Source organism: Lonchura striata, chromosome 5 (genome assembly GCF_046129695.1).
Source record: "Lonchura striata isolate bLonStr1 chromosome 5, bLonStr1.mat, whole genome shotgun sequence".
Taxonomy (NCBI): Eukaryota; Metazoa; Chordata; class Aves; order Passeriformes; family Estrildidae; genus Lonchura; species Lonchura striata.
In genome coordinates, this window is record NC_134607.1 from 47778345 (window position 1) to 47795606 (window position 17262).

Consider the following 17262-nt stretch of genomic DNA (forward strand, 5'->3'; position numbering starts at 1 on the left):
AAAATATATTGTTCAATATTTTTTATTTTATTGGTCCTAATTGCCTTGAAATAAATGCATCAACCTAAAAAAGTAAAAAAAAGTAAAAAAAACTAAAAAAGTATTTTAAAATCAAACCTGTTGAAGCCACTTGAAACATAACACATCTCTATACATAATATTTCTGTTTTCATAGCTGCATATTTATAGACAAAGATAGTCATTTTTATGTTTATAGCTGATTATTCCTTCATAGGTCCTGGAAGGACTGGGGTAATCAGTTGAGGATGGTGACTCGAGAATGTTCTGGAACAGCCTGTCTCTATCATCTATTAGACACATGAAAGCAGTCTAATTCTGTGATTATTCATTTTAGAGGCAGAAGTTTTATCCTTTTATTGATCTACATTTATGCTACATTTTTGTATATAAAGTTCTTTGTGGTAGCTGTATGTTTTTTCTTAATTACCAAGAGAAGCCAGCACCATATTCTTTACTAAGCAAAAACTCTTCTGAGGAGCATAAACAACAAATAAATTAAATTTATTTATGTATTTTTGAAGGAAAAAAATTAGAGGAACACCACTAATGAGAGTGATATCATTTTCACAGAATCCTACGTCGTCCCAAGCAAGTACCTTTACTTACACTGTTGGAGGTTTTTGCTTACATTTTTTAGTAAATTCAGCTGCTCACATCTCCAGACATATGTTCAGTGTCCAGCTCTCTATGAGTGCTTTCACTGCTGCTTGTCTGTAGCATACAAAATCCCAGTTTTATGTTAACTAGGTGGGTTGCTGAGTTGCAAGCATGCCGTTCTGGATTGGGCATTTGTGAATTGTTTTTAAGCACCAAAGTGGACAATGAAAGCTTTATCTTGATTGCCCAATTAGCAGTAATCATTCTTGCTAAACTTTGATAAAAAGCTGTAGTATGCAATGAATGTAAAGTATTCATTCCTGAGTAGTTTTTTTGGGGTTTTTTTTTTTTTTGGTTGATTTTTTCCCCCTCTCCCAAGACTTCTGTGTTTTGTAAAATAGTCTTATCCTGTTTGTTATTTCTATTCATGTTGCAGATTGAGAATGTTGATGTCTGCCTTAGCTTTCTGGCAGCCAGAGGCGTAAATGTCCAAGGTCTTTCTGCAGAAGGTAAGAGAAACAAATAATCAGAAAAAATAACAAGATTTTCTCCTGAAAGCTGAATTTCTTAACACAAATCACTTGCTCCTAAATACCAAGCTCCAGCTGTCTTGAACAGCATGCAAATATACATTAGTGATAACAAGTGAGAGAATTTCTTTTAATTTTCCCTTGAAATTGAACCAAAAAATGCAATGTTTATGAAGTTTGAGACAATGTTTTAAAACAATATTTTTTCAATGGTATTAATCTTTTCATGTTACCTCCACAATATTGGATAGGCACAGAACTTCCCGAGCATACTTTTTTTAAAACTTGTTCATATATTTGATTCAAAACAGCAAACAAGAACATAAGAATCTTGCCCAGTGAAATAAACCAGGGAAGACTATTTGTTTCAGCAAATTTATTATTAGTAGTAATGCTGTCCAGATGAGTCTGAAAATTATAGTATTCCTTTGATGTCTCCTATTAAGTTAAAGAGGGAATGGTTTTGCTGCTTCAGTTATTTTGCTGTATTAGTCACCTTAAATGATTGCCTAATGTAGTTGCAACTAAATTAATAAATAAAAAACATTAAAAATACCAGTTGTCTTAATTATTATGTAATATTGCCTTGTTCATGTAAGAGGCAAGTTATTTAATGAAATGTATATGTCTTTGTCCTGTAGCAGTTCAGCAAGGTGCTGCTCACCTTTGATCTCTATGGCACCTGAAGGTAACAGGTCCAGAGATGCAACCCTCTATTTTTATTTTGCTTGTAGCACAACCAAAAGCTGGAAGGGTTTTTTTTTCCCAGAGGTGATAATTTCAGTTGAATTCTAGAAGATTCATGGAGAAAAAATTTGGAAAGCTAACCACTATTTGATTTTTAAATTAATTCAGAATTACTATCTTTTACCATCTGAGCCTATCTAGGATTTTAAACATGCAACACATACATTATATTTACTATCTATTCACCTTGATTGTCAAACTGTGAAAAGCTCCCCTAGCAGTTTAAAAGAACCTTTGTGTGTACTTGTAGATATCTTGTTGCAAGAGAATACTGAAAGTTTGCATGCACTCATTCACCTCAAAGCTATTCAGAACCAGAATTTCTAGAGCAGCCTATTTTTACTTTCATGCTTTCATATAAAGTATTAATTAAATGTGTGAGTAGCATGGATTTATTTTATGAGGATACTCATCATTCTTTAGTACCTTGACATAGTGCATGGTATATTTTCTATACTTTATGAAACAAGAATCTGTCTGCATTCTGAAATGCCTTTATTTCTACTTTTGTTTTGCTTTGGGAAATAATTTTAATATATTTAACTTAATATATTAAATTCATATACTACTAAAAGCAATACTACTACATAGGACTAAATGCAAAGACTATGATTTAAAATGCTCTTTATTCTTCAAAACCAAATTTTAACATTTTGTGCTGAAGTAAGATTAAAATTAATTCTGCTGTTACACATTTGGTCATGAATCTGGAGTAAATCCACTACTATCTTCATAGTGATATTCTTCAAAATACTGCAGAGGTGTAATTTCCTTAAATATAACATTTTTACTGTGTATAATCCTGAATATTACAGTTCTTTAGGGGGAGAAAAAATTGAGTTCCTTGTAATAAGCTTTGGTAAATGTGTCTTGTTACTACTGGGTCATTTATTATTGACCTGAGAGGTTGTGGAAAAATAAACCATCAGCTTAAGAAGTTTTGAAGATTTCACAACCAGATTATGACCTCATTTTGACAATTGAACAAAGAGGTCTAGAAAAAAAGTAATTTTCAAATCTTGACTGCCAACTCTCTGCTTGAGAGCCTAGTTGATAAATAATTATCCAGTTGCTACAAAGAAAAATAATCCTCTCATTCTCCAAGTATATGTTTAGTACACATTAGAAGTTTCTTGATTTTTTGCTTGTGAGAAATCTTCTAACTTTATTAAAAGTAAGAAAGAAAAAGTTACTGATAATATCATTCCCTAAAAATAGTAAAAATATATTAGCACAAAAAGAGCAAAATTTTAAAACTGAAAAATGTTGAGTGAGATTTGACGAAGGATTCTTCTTCTGAGCATTAATGGATGCAAAATGATAAGAATAAATGAACTGGTGTCATGTACTGACAGTCTTCTCAAATCAGAGCCACTTAAAATGGATAGCTATATGGGGGTTTGGGGGTGTTTTTAGGATAATTTTAAATATAAATTTTCTGTATTTCTTGGCAATGATCTTCCTTGAAACCAACATGACTGCAAAAGTCATATTGCCTAAAAAGTTTACGTGTTCTGGGAGAGTTCTACATGTCTCTCGTGGTCTCATTGCTAATCAAAGATCCTACAGCATCTTCACAGGGAAGATGAATTAAATATGGCTGCTTAGAACAAATTTACATTTTTAGAAGTATAGTCCAGTGTCTAGGATTAGGTTTGCTTTTGAAGAACAGGTTGTGAACATAAAAGCTCCAGTTTTTGCTGCCTTAGTATATGTATTAATCCTATTGAAAGAAAATTAATATTGTTTAAGAGACATGAAAATGATAGTAATTTTGTATAAACTCAACTTGAAAATCTGCCTTGGAAAGCTTTGCAGCACACACAACTCAGTGTTTTGATTTGCAGGGAAGGCAGAAAGGTTGGGGCACTACATGTCAGGTTGCAAGTTAAAGGTCTAATAAAAACCTTTCACAAGGTGGTCAGTGCCAAAGAAAATTAATGAGGTTATGAACATAGCTACATGCTGCAGATAATTTCATTAAAATCTTCTGAGGTTTCATTTTTGACACTGAGATCTTTTATCAGCAAAGAATAACAACATCCCTGTAAAATCTTCATCTCAGGCTAGTCAAAAGCTAAAAAAGAATTGGGAGTCATAGGGATGCTATCAAGATTCACCAGAATTGTATTCAGGTAGCTGCTTGGCCTTGTCAAAGCTGTAGTTTTTGTCTTAATTATCAGTAAGAGCAGTATAAAATAGAAAGCTGTAGAATCATGTCATTTGAAGGTTCAAAGGTGTAATCATGAGCATTACAGTCACCTTTTTTAACCTTCCATTTATTTTCTTCTCTCATGTTTCCTGCAAACATCTATATGAATGGGTATGTTCTCACTGACAAGAACCATTACCATACAGTCTTTTTGATTTTTTCAGAAGTATTGATTTATTACCGATGTGCACAGAATTTGCTCCAAAAGCAGAAAGAGCAATTTAAAGTCATGAGGTTTGACAGAATGTATATTTAATACAAGAAAGATTTCAGATTTTTCTGAAAGATCTTTTCCTTAATGAGAATATTTGTACTTTGTTGGCACAGGAGTATTCATTTCAGATTATGTGCTTTATTTAAGGTTGGATATACTCTTGTTTATGACCATGCAAATGACTCATCATGAAGGCATTGTAGAGATAGGTTTTTATTGCTACACTGACATGTAAGATAGTATATTTTTTAAAATAATTTTTAAAAAATATACTATCAGTGACTCCTAAAATGTCTCTGATATTATAGGGAAATTAAGAGATATAACATAAACATGTATAGCTATAGGTACGTACAGGCATATTTTAATATGACTTTTACAAAACTGAAGTCTAAAAACAAAGTGTTTTCACTTCCTTTTCTCTTTATTGTTTTTTTAACAGAAATAAGGAATGGAAATTTGAAAGCCATTTTAGGGCTGTTTTTCAGTTTGTCTCGGTACAAACAGCAGCAACATCATCAGCAACAGTACTACCAGTCTTTGGTGGAGCTACAACAGCAAGTCACTTCGACTCCAGCTGAAATCAGCCAGTCCAAAATACATCAAGATATGCAGTCAAGGTAGGTTAAAGAGTTATTTTTCTCAGGTGTAAAAGATTTTTATTTTTCTGTTTGAAAAAGAAAAAATATGTATAAAAAATAAGCCATTTGATTTTTTTTTTTTAGCTATTTACACTGTGGTTTCAATGTATTTTTTATAGTAAGCCCGCATTTCTTGAGAGTAGAGTTAGAGTAAGAGCAGAGAACAATACCAATTAGTTTTAGTTCCAATTTCAGTTAATTGGAACTAAAAATTAGGGCATTCTTTTACTTTATTATTAATTTTTCTGCCCATTGCACAATAAAAGGCTACTAGCGCACCATGTGGTTAGTATACTGGTTATTTTAATGTTTTCTTCACATACCCAGTTCCACATATAAATGAAAAATTTCCAATTATTAACAAAACAGATGGGGAAAAGGCAAAATTAATACTTTCATTTATTATAAACACATTTTATCCCTACATTCTGTTTTTTGAAGGCCTAATTCTGTTTGAATGTTTTTTACAAGGGAGAAGAAATAGCTTAAATCTAGTTGGTTCTTTTAAGGGGGCAGTTTTTATTTAGTTTTAAGAACTAAATGAACAATGGTTGCTGTAATTCAGCAATCATTGGAACCCAATAATTGCTGAATTACATTGCTTTCAGACTGCATCTGAAAACATATTTTCAGAAGGTAGTTGCTTGAAGGCCAGTATAGAAGAATGAGTTTGAAACACAAATATCTGTTTAAATGGAAAGAGTATTAACAATGGATATTTTATTGGTGAAGTTTAAAAAAAAGACAACTGTATATCTTCATGAAGAGTTTTGTCGAGTTTTGTTGTTACTTTGTTGGGTTTAGTACTTGTTCCACTTTTTATATCCTTGTTTAAAACGTTTTTTGGGATTTTTTGAACAACTGCATGTCAAGAACGTGGTAAGTCAATGATCTAGATTGGATTAAAAGTATCAGACTAATATATTGAGATTCTGGTTCTTAAGTCCATTGATATATAAATTACACTTTCATGTATATAATAAACATATTTCTTCTTCAATGGACTAACACTTCAGCCTGATAGAAATCTGTATCTTGGAACTAGAAATGTTTTAAAAATACATTTTGGAGGAAAGTGTTGCTAATAGAATTTTAATTACCCCATTTGGTGCAGAAATAAGATACATATGTTTGGCTGGGGTATTATGAAGTGAAATGCTTTTATTTCCTCTGCTGCTGAAAATTAATGTCTTTGAAGGTTTTCCCTGTGAAGTATACTTTTAACATGTAACCTAGGAAATTATGGTGGAGTCCTCGAAAAGTCTGAGCATTCTCAACATTTTCCAAATCTGAATTTCTCCTTTATGGAGCATATTTAATACTGCATGAGAGACAGTAATATCTTGTTATTCAGGAATTAAGTGTTCACAGCTTTAATCAGGGGAATTAACAGCTTAGCCAGCTTCCTATAAATACCTTTAGTTACTGTTTTTTTGTTTTTTAGTGAAGAACTGAAACATTTCCTGATTTTGTAATTTATCCATGGTGAATTTTTAATTAAAAAAAAAAAATATATGGTGTTCCTTTATACATCATGACTATTGCAAGAGTTTTTCCAGAAAAGCCTGGATAAAGCAGGTTTTTTACTGTTTGGATGATGATGATTCCACATGGTAGTCAAAGACATGGTGAATCTTTTATTAAGCTTTCCATTATGATTCCCTGAGACCTCATGATCCTTCTGCACTTTTTTATCCCCTTCTATTTTGCTGTGTTAAAACGTGCTTCATTAATAAAACGGGCAATTATTCCATGTCCCAGATCCTCCACATTTATGCTTTTGTAGAGTGACATCTAAGGCTGATGTAAAAAATTTCAACTTCCATCAGTGTACTTTAAACTTTCCACCTTAATCTAGGAGTTTAAAACAATTTATTCTTTGATTAAATTTCTGTTCATAGCTAGGTTTCAGAGGTAAAATATTTCTGTGTAAACAATTACCAGACCAAGATTGATGCCATCTCTCTTATTTCTTATCTGCAAACTGAAAGCAAGATTTTTTCCTGTTTGATTTCACATACAGAGAAGTTTGATGCTTGTTACTATAAAGCCTGTATTACCTGAGAGATTATGGTTTCTTCTATCCATATATTTTTCATTTAAGTCTTTAAGGATAAAGAAAGGTGCCTATTAAAAACTTTCTCCTATGTGAAAAGTTTCTATCTTATACTAAAAATATAAATACATCTAGTATTATGAGCTGCTGGCAAAACAAGGAGCCCTGGAACTTAGAAACAAACAGAAATACAATTTTTTTTCAACACTAATTTTCTTTTTCTTCATTTTTTTAAGTAATATAAAGAAATTACAGAATCACAGAATCACAGAATAATGAGGTTGGAAGAGAATTCTAAGGTCAAGTCCAATCTATGTAATAACACCACAACTAGACTATAGCAGCAAGTGACAAGTCCAGTCTTTTTTTAAACATATCCAGAGATGGTGATTCCACCACCTCCCTAGGAAGATAATTCCAGTATTTTATTATTCTTTTGGTGAAATTTTTTTTCCTAATATCCAACCTATACCTTCCCTTATCTTGAGACTGTGTCCCCTTGTTCTGCCAGTTGCTGCCTGGTGGAAGAGACCAATCCCCACCTGTCTACAACCTCCCTTCAGGAAGTTGTAGAGAGCAATAAGATTTCCTCTAAGCCTCCTCTCCTCCAGGCTAAACAACCCCAGCTCCTTCAAATGTTCCTCACAGGGCTTGTGTTCCAAGCCCCTCACCAGCCTCGTTGCCCTCCTCTGGACGCACTCAAGCATCTCAATGTCCTTCCTGAACTGAGGGGCCCAGAACTGGACACAGTACTCAAGGTGAGGTCTCACCAGCGCCGAGTATAGGGAAAGAATGACCTCCCTGCTCCTGCTGGTCACACAATTCCTAATGCAGGCCAGGGTGCCATTTGCCTTCTTGGCCACCAAGGCACACTGCTGGCTCATATCCAACTGGCTGTCAACCAGCACCCCCAGGTCCCTTTCTGTCTGGACACTGTCCAGCCATACTGTCCCCAGCCTGTAACGCTGTAGGGGATTTTTTTGTGGCCAAAATGCAGAACTCAGCACCTAGACTTATTAAACTTCATGCTGTTGGACTCTGCCCATCCATCCAACCAATCTAAGTCTCTCTGCAGAGCCGTCCTACCTTCCAACAGATCAACACAAGCTCCCAGCCTAGTATCGTCTGCAAATTTACTAATGAAGGATTCAATGCCCTCATCCATGACTTCTATAAAAATATTAAATAGAACTGGTCCCAGCACAGACCCCTGAGGGACACCACTGGTGGCTGGCCCCAGCTGGATGCAGCACCATTCACCAGCACTCTCTGGGCCCGGCCATCCAGCCAGTTCCTAACCCAGCAAGGAGTGCTCCTGTCCAGCCATGGGCTGCCAGCTTCTCCAGGAGTGTGCTGTGGGAGACAGTGTCAAAACCCTGCTGAAGTCTAAATAGACAACATCCACAGCCTTTCCTGCATCTACCAGACGAGTCACCTGGTCATAGAAGGAGACCAGGCTGGTCAGATATGACCTACCCTTTGTAAACCCATGCTGACTGGGTCCGATACCCTGGCCGTCTTGTAGGTGCTGTGTGAGATAGCACTCAGTATGAGCTGTTCTATTATCTTACCTGGTACTGAAGTCAGGCTAACTGGCCTGTAATTACCAGGATCCTCCTTCCTACCTTTTTTGTAAATGGGTGTCACATTGGCCAGTTTCCAATCGTCTGGAACCTCACCAGTGAGCCAGGACTCTTGATAAATGATGGAGAGCAGCTTCACAAGCTTATCTGGCAGCTCCCTCATCACCCTAGGGTGGATACCATCTGGTCCCATGGATTTATAAATATCCAAGTGCCCCAGGAGTTCTCTGACTGCCTCTTCTTGGATAACAAGAGGACCATTCTGTTCCCTGGCACCACCTATCAACCCCTGAGGACAGTTGTCTTGAAGACAAAAGACTGAGGCAAAGAAGGCATTAAGCATTTCTGCCTTCTCCTCACCTTTAGTTACTAGATTGCCTGCCTCATTCAATAAGGAACCAAGGTTGGTTATACCCTTCCTTTTACAATTAATATATTTGTAAAAACGTTTTTTATTATTTTTTACAGAAGTTGCCAAGTTAAGTTCAAACTGAGCTTTGGCCTCCCTAATTTTTTTCCTACATGCCCTAGCAGCTCCCTTAAATGCTTCCTCAGAAATCAGTACCTTCTTAAAGAGATGATATTTTTTTTTTTATTTTGAAGTTTCTTCAAAACCTCATTTCTCATCCAGACTGGATGTTTACCTCTTTGACTCATCTTTCAGCACACAGGGACAGTCTGTTCTTGTGCCCTCAAGATCTCTGCTTTGAAGCACACCCATCTCTCCTGGACTCCTTTGTTTTCAAGGGCTCTTTCCCAAGGAACTCTCTGAATAAGTCTTCTAAATAGGCCAAAGTCTGCCCTCTGGAAGTCCAGTGTAGAGATCTTATTGATATTCCTCCTTATTTCACCAATTATCAAGAATTCTAATAATTTCATGATCACTCTGCCCCAAGCAGCCTCCAACCTCCGCATCACCCACCAGTCCATCTCTATTTGTGAACAACAAGTCTAACATAGTCCCTCCCCTGGTGGGCTTTCCCACCAGTTGTGACAAAAAATTATCCTCCACACACTCTAAAAACTTTCTAGATTGCTGTTTTTCTGCTGTATTAAGTTCCCAGCAGATGTCTGGTAAGTTGAAGTCACCAACAAGAACAAGGGCTGATGATCCTGAAAAATTGTTTAGTTGCTTATAGAATAAGTTGTCCACCTCTTCATCCTGCTTGGGTGGACAATAACAGACTCCCAGTAGTATGTCAGCCTTGTTGGCCTTCCCCTTAATTTTTACCATAGGGACTCAACTTCATCATCATTAGTTTCAATACCTATGACATCCAAAGCCTCCCTAATATAAAGAGCCACCCCTCCACCTCTTCTCCCTTTCCTGTCTCTTCTGAAGAGCTTGTAGCCATCCAGTGCAGTGCTCCAACTATGTGAGTCATCCCACCACATTTCTGTGATGGTGACTGCATCACAGCTCTGCTGCTGCGCCATGGCCTCCAGCTCCTCCTGTTTGTTACCCATGCTGTGTGCACTGGTATACATGCACCTCAGCTGGGCTACTGATTTGTCCCCTAACACAGTCTTACCATCCTTGGGCCTGCTTCCAGACAGTCCAGCTGCATCCCCTTCCCCCTTCAGGCCTAGTTTAAAACCCTCTCAATAAGGTCTGCCGTTTCATGAGCTAAAAACCTCCTACCCTTAACAGAGAGAGGTATCCCATCCGATTCCAGTAGAGCAGGTGCCATAAAGGTTGCTCCATGATCAAAGAATCCAAAATTTTGCTGATGACACCAACCCTTGAGCCATTTGTTAATGATGTGAGTTCTCCTATTCCTCCCATAATTTTTCTCTGCCACCAAAGGGACTGAACAAAACACTACCTGTACACCTGTCCTATCAACCACTTGACTCAGTGCCCTAAACTCCCTTTTAATTGCCTTGACACTCCTCTTATCAATTTCATCACTGCCAGCCTGGAGTATCAGCAGTGGGTAATAATCAGAGGACTGAATCAGCCTGGGAAGTCCTTCAGTGATGTTTTGCACCTGGGCCCCAGGGAGGCAGCAGGCCTCTCTGTGGGATGGGTCTGGTCAACATACGGTGCCCTCAGTCCCCCTCAGAAGGGAATCACCCACTACAATTACCCTTCTTTTTTTCTTGACGTTAGAGGTGGTAATCCATTTTTTAGACGAGTTATAATTGAGAGGCTCACTGGGCAGATAATTTTCTTCTAAATTATCTGTCTGGTTCTCTAGATCCAGGGTCTCATACTTATTCTGAAGTGGCACCTGGCTAGGGGATGGGGGGCAGGAGTGTTTTTGTTATTACCACCCCGAGCACGGACCCATTTCCACTCCCCTTCATCTACCAGGTGCCCCTCTATTGCCTGAGAGTGAGACTCTGAATCCTGGTGGGCCTCCCTTAAAGATGTAAGGGCTGAACTCCACCAGTCTATTTATCTTTCACTATCCCTGATACTCCTTAGTCTTTCAACTTCCTCCCTAAGCTCGGCCACCAGCAAGAGGAGGTCGTTCACTTGTTCACACCGTAGGCAGACCTTCTCCACAACACCCCCTAATACCACTGATAAGCTCAAACACTCTGGGCAGGAATGGGTCTGCACAAACACATCCTTTTTGGAGGGCTCTATTTGTTCACATACACTTGTACCAACCACAGATTTCGACCGGGTTAAAACCATAGCTTAGGATAAAGCCCAAGATCAAGCAAACAATGGAAACACCTTACCAAACTTGCAAGAACCTGTGGCCCTGCCTGCTTGCCCTGCCTGCGTGAACTGCTACGCAAACTGCTGTGACCCTCTTTGCCCGCTCCTGTTCGCCGCGCTCTGAGTCGCCGCGCTCCCCAGAGGCCTTTTATAACGAATCACTCAGGAACAAAGAAGCTCCACCTCCTGCTCCTGAGTGGCTCACAACACAATTAGTATGAAATATTTCCCTTCCTAAGAAAAATGACATGTGAAAACACGTTTTCCAACAAATAGATAAGTGTATAAATGTACACTGATGTGCCTTCTCTGTGGTGGACTTAACCAACACTTCTTTTCATAGCAGCCATTTAATTCAATTATTTTTCCCAATAAAATAAATAACTTGAAAAATTATTTAAAAATATTTACCAAATACCTTTCTAGCTTAATTATCCTAATAAGTAAATAAAAGCTTATTTTTAAAAAAGAAGCCAAAATATGAATTTAAAAATAAAAGATTACTTTGGTCAGATTCATCTTGCCTCTTGCCCACTTTTTGCTGTCTGAAAGGTGGACAGGTAGCTTACATGATACCTCAAACTGATTTCAATGATTTCTTTAATGTCAGATGTGTCTCAGCAATAATTACAAAAGCAACCAACATAACTTAGCTGGGGCAAGCTCATAATTTAGAAGGTCCTGAGGAACTCACATGACTGCTCTATGGGACACTCAAAATCTTTAGATATTTTTGGCAAAAAGTAGTTTCATACAGAAACTGAAACCTACACGTTTCATTGTACAGGGAATTTTGGAAAGTGATAAAATCTGAAGTGTTTATTAACATACATTCTTCACACTGTCCATATGACATTAATTCAATAGATAATCTAACTGCTGTCAATCAAAAATTGAATAATTTTATTTTTTTTCTGAAGTGTTGTTGATAAAACAAGCTGTTTTATCCTTTCATAGTAAATGTTAATCTTTATGGCTATTTATTATTACACATTTATTGTGCAGGTATGTCTTTTTTATTACCATGTTGAAGTTCTGAATATAATTTTAAATTTCTAACATTTGTACCATAACTGTGGAAGGGTTTGGTATGCAGAAGCCTTAAGGCAGAAAATCCCTTACGTTGTATATTTTGGAAAAAATACTTGGCAAATGCACGTAACAGAGAATAGTTTCCATTAAATTTATTATCTAAAAATAGTTCTTTCAGATTTTTGAAAGGAAGAAGAAAAATTATCTTATTATGGCAGAAGCCAGATAATGAATGTAGCTGCTAACACATGAATGGGAAGTTCATCTTTTTTTTCAAGGATATTGTGAAAATCATCTTCTTATGCTATGGGTGTTTTATTTTACTGGAAGACTCACACATATTTACTTTGCTGTACACCTGAGAAATAAAAATGTCTTTTTGATGCACTATGTACATTTAAGTGCATTTGATATCCATATGCTTGTATATGTGCATACATGTAAGCAAAAGCAAAATATATACATTGAAAAAGCGGCGTGCTTTTTATAGACTTTATAATTTTTTTTAGATCTTCAGTAATCTGTCATATTTCATGTTGTACTTTAAATATTTGAAACTATGTCTTCGTTTATATTAATAGCTGAGGTTATTTTAGGTTAGAGTATTCTATGAGAAAAGTTACTGATTCATTGCTTCCAGCTAATGTATACTAAGCATATGGTGTAATTTCAACTTTATTTCCTAGGAGGTAAAAAGCTGTTGTATTTTCTTTATTAAACAAATATGAGAAGTTGATGCCCTTCACTTTTTCCAAGAGAAATACAGATTATACATAGAAAGGCAATACCTCTGAGAAGTCACACAGAAAATAGTCAGAATACAGAGGTTAAGGAAGACCGAGAAAGTTTTGTCTTTGTATGTGCAGGGCTAGCGTCTAACTCTCTTAATTTAAAAGACTGGTCCTGCTGGTGATGGTGGTGGTGATGATGATGATGCTGATGGTGATGGTACTCATCCCCATATCTAGGTTATGATGTCCTCAGTAATGATCAATATCTGTGATCATTACTGTGTCTGAACATTCCCACGTGCCACTGAAGAGAAGCTACTTTATACAGTATTTGAGCCCTTTGTCAACAAAAACTGAAACAGGCACCAAATGATATTAGGTCTCTACAGTTTTCATACACAAGTTGTTTTGTTAAGTTAAACAAACAGAAGCCCTGGGGGAAGGTTATCTTCAGAATGTCATAGGATTGGGTGGATTAGATTTGTGCAGAAATAGGGAATTCAGAGACTAGTTGTCCTTGTGTGACTAGGAGACAACACTGACCAAGAATGTAATTAAACCAATTTCAGGAGGAACTCATCTTTCCTAAGTGCAAAGTTTGCATGGGAGGATAATGAATCGCCTTTCACAGTTATCCAGGCTCCTTACAAAGTTATCCAAAATTGATCAGTGTGGCAGTACTCTAACATTCCTATTCCCATGTAAGCTGTCTGTGACCAACGTCAGAATTGTGAAAGCTGTACATACAGAAGGCAGACAAGATTCTTCTTGTGAAAGAGTACTATTTGCCTATCAAGGCCTATGGCCAACAGCAACATTTCAAATTAAATGTAAAAGGGAGAAAGGGAGTGGATTCGTGATAAGTGAAATTGCCTTGCAAAAAGCATACTTGCTTTATGGAAGATGACAGTTTTGTGCCAGTAATTATAAAAACTCTGACATTATTAGACTATTAGTGAAAAAATCTGCAGCAAATAAATAGTAACCAAAGGCAAAGAATAGTTTTAGATGTGATTTCTGATTTCTTTTTACCCTAAAATATCCTGTATTCTTCCATGACTATGTGGGAATTGAATATTTTGAGATCTGAAGTTGGCACTTCACTCTTTCCTTATGACTTTATTCAACTCTGAGATTTATATTTAAAAATACAGTGGTGGTGGCCTTATTTATATCTGTCAGTACAGATAGATGACAACAATGGCTACATTATATTTTTATGCTTCACTTTGGTAGTGGATTCCATTATCAGAGCAATACATCTGTGGTGATGATCTTTCAACCACCCAGATACTAAGAGAAAACATATGTGGATGAAAGAAGTTCTGTCTCATTTACAGATTAGACACTAACTAATTTCAGTAAGCTGTCAGAAAAATTCCCCTAGATGGACAAGCTATTTTATCATGTACAGAAATGATGAGCACAGCTTGAGGTCCAGATGGATTTTGTTAAATTTATATTAAAAGTGCACCCTGGTTTTCCTGAGCATATAAACAAAGTTAAGTAGCTGATTTCTGCAGGCAGTTGCACATATAACTACTGCAAGGAGCAGGGTTTCATGTTGCCTGCTGCTCAGAAGTACTAGAGAAAAAATTAAGCATATTGGACACAGAGTTTATGCTGTGTGAAGTACAGTAATGAAAATGCAGTGCTATGATTATGAATTGAAATAGATCCGTGTCAGAATAGTGGGAATCTACATAGCCATCTTGGTTACATCACTCTGTTTAGAAAAAGACCTTCATTTAAATATTTGGAAGGTTTAAAATAGGGTTACAGCAGTCTACACCAAGTGCATTGCACTGACATAGGTTGGAAAATGGAAGTTGTGTGTGTTTGTTGGTTAATATATAGGAAAGTGATGAAAGAAGCCCCTTTGCTGTCCTCAGCTCATGCCATTGCTAGTCACTTGGTTTTGGTGAAGGGAAAGAGGCAGATAGTTCCTGCTTTTCCCACTGTGGAATCCTTATCAAATCACTAATTCTGAAGAGAATAAAATTTAGGAAACTATTTGTGTCTTCTTTCTGTACTGTGTTTGCTAGTAAGGATGTAAGTGCTATTAATCTAATCTCATGTATTTTTATATGTCTGGGAGATAATGCAGAAGGAGTTCCTTAATGTGATTGTTCCAGGATCTGCAGGAAGCTGACCTTTAAATGGCCCTTAGGTATTTAATTTTATTTTAACCTTTTATTTTACCTTGCAAATCAGCTGTGGCCCCATTTTTTTCTGCTCCCCAAAGATGCAATCATTACAGTCATCAAGGTTCCGAATCACAGAAACTTCAGAAAGGAAGTTCATTATATTTGTCCTGAAGTCCAAGTAAATAAAGCATTCAGTGTGTCACAGTGACAAATGACTAACCTGTCTAATAACCTTCACACAGAAAAGACAGAACAAAGCAGCAGTAAGAATGTATTTTTCATATACTTCTTCCATGTAAACCATCCTCTCTAAGAAGATATCTAATAACATTTCTTCAGCTTAAAATAATGGGGAAAGGGTGTTTCAAAGTGACATTCAGGTTCTAAAATAAATGATCTTTTCTATAGTTATAATACACCACTCTATTGCATGCCTAGAGAGAAAATAAAAAATGTAAATTAAAAATTTAGTCTCTTAATAGCATTTAGGATTTTTTTTAAACTGCTCATCCTCTATTGACCATTTCATCACCAGTCCTTCTTAAACAACTTGTATCTTTTACCTTCTTACGCATTTCTATGGGATGGATCCTTCAAACTTGTCCTTTACTGATTGGTATCTCCCCTTGTTTGTTACACATTTTTTTCTCCTTGCAAAGTACCTGATTAATGTCTGGACACTTTCCTTGGGAACCTGTGGCATGCAGTTACCCCGGGTTCTTCTGCTTATAAATTACCTCTGTTCAAGAATAATAATTTTTCACTGCCTCTTCTGCTGGTTGCAGTTCAAAATGCAACTGTCATCTTTTCTCATTTTGTACTTGCAGTTTCAAAAAAGTGTTTTAAATCAGTTTAGTGGAAATTTTAATTTTGTACATTTCAGATATTCTCATTGTCAGGCCTGTGGCACCCTTGCTACTCATTACTTTTTATGTCAGTTTTGATGCACTTTGGCCATAATTTTCACTGTTGCTAATACAGATCATGTAGAATTTAATGGGCAGTGTTCCATTTACCTTTGTAGCACTTGAATCCAATCTTTTTAATATTTCCTTCTGAAGTAATAGAAGCTTTAAAAATAAGTTGTTTTCCCTTCAGACATTCTTTGTTGCTCTACCCTCACTTTCTACTTATATTCATTAGCTCCTCTCATTCTCTGAAAATGAAATCTGATGCAAATGTCTATACATTTATTACTTTCCAGGACCCGCCACCAATTTAATTCTGACATCTTGTGAACATTGGAGGTTGCCTATAATTATTTGTATATGGCAAATGAAATTGGTTCCTATTTATTCCTTAATAAATTCCTTGATACCAACATGTGACCCAGTCTTTTCCTTGCATCTTACGTTTATTTAAGTCATAGTTTTATATTTGTACTGTTACCTTTTTGCTTCTGTCAGTCCTTTTTATCATCTGTTATATCTTACTATTTTCACAGATTGTGCAACAAATTTGATATTCTTCGCATTGTGGATTTCCAGGTGTCAGTTAATGAAATAACATTACAGATGGAAGCTGCTGTGAAGGACAATACTTTCTCTCTTAATTTACCAAAACAAACTCCAGAATAAAATCTATATAAATTCCAAAAAGGATAGGCAGTGCTGTTTGGTAATCATTGCCTTTGGAAAATAGATGAAATAGAAGTAAAAAAAAGGGAGTTTATATTTATAATTCACTAGACTTAGAAGAATTTATTTGTGTTTTGAAAATACTTAAGGGAAAATAGCTGAACTGCTGATAGAATCTTCTGTATTTTCTGTATATTACAAAGCATTTTACCATTTTAAAGTCAATGGGGAGACAGAACAAAATGCTTAAAAATGTGTTTTACGACCATCAATAGAAGCAGTTAACCATGTGATAATTTTTTGATTGATGCAGGTTTTTAGCAATCCCAGCCATACATTAGAATGTGTTGTGAATGTAGACTTTCTGGGAATCTATGGAAAGATTCAAGAGATAATTAACATAGATTTGAAGAAGTAAAAACAAGAGCATTTCTGTCACCTCCATTTCCATTTGCTCTAGGAAAAAAACTTCATTACAGTTTTATTGTATCAAACTGTGA

General features: G+C 36.2%; 1 protein-coding gene across 14 annotated transcripts in view; it reads left to right on the forward strand.

Annotated features, from left to right (window-relative positions):
• Window positions 1-17262, forward strand: part of NAV3 (neuron navigator 3) — a 514050-nt gene that overhangs the window by 353153 nt on the left and 143635 nt on the right. For all 14 annotated transcript variants that reach the window (XM_077783528.1, XM_077783533.1, XM_077783527.1 and 11 more), the window contains 2 exons: window positions 1055-1127; window positions 4764-4941. In XM_077783528.1, the coding sequence (XP_077639654.1) occupies window positions 1055-1127; window positions 4764-4941 (251 nt within the window). The remainder of the gene's footprint in view (window positions 1-1054; window positions 1128-4763; window positions 4942-17262) is intronic.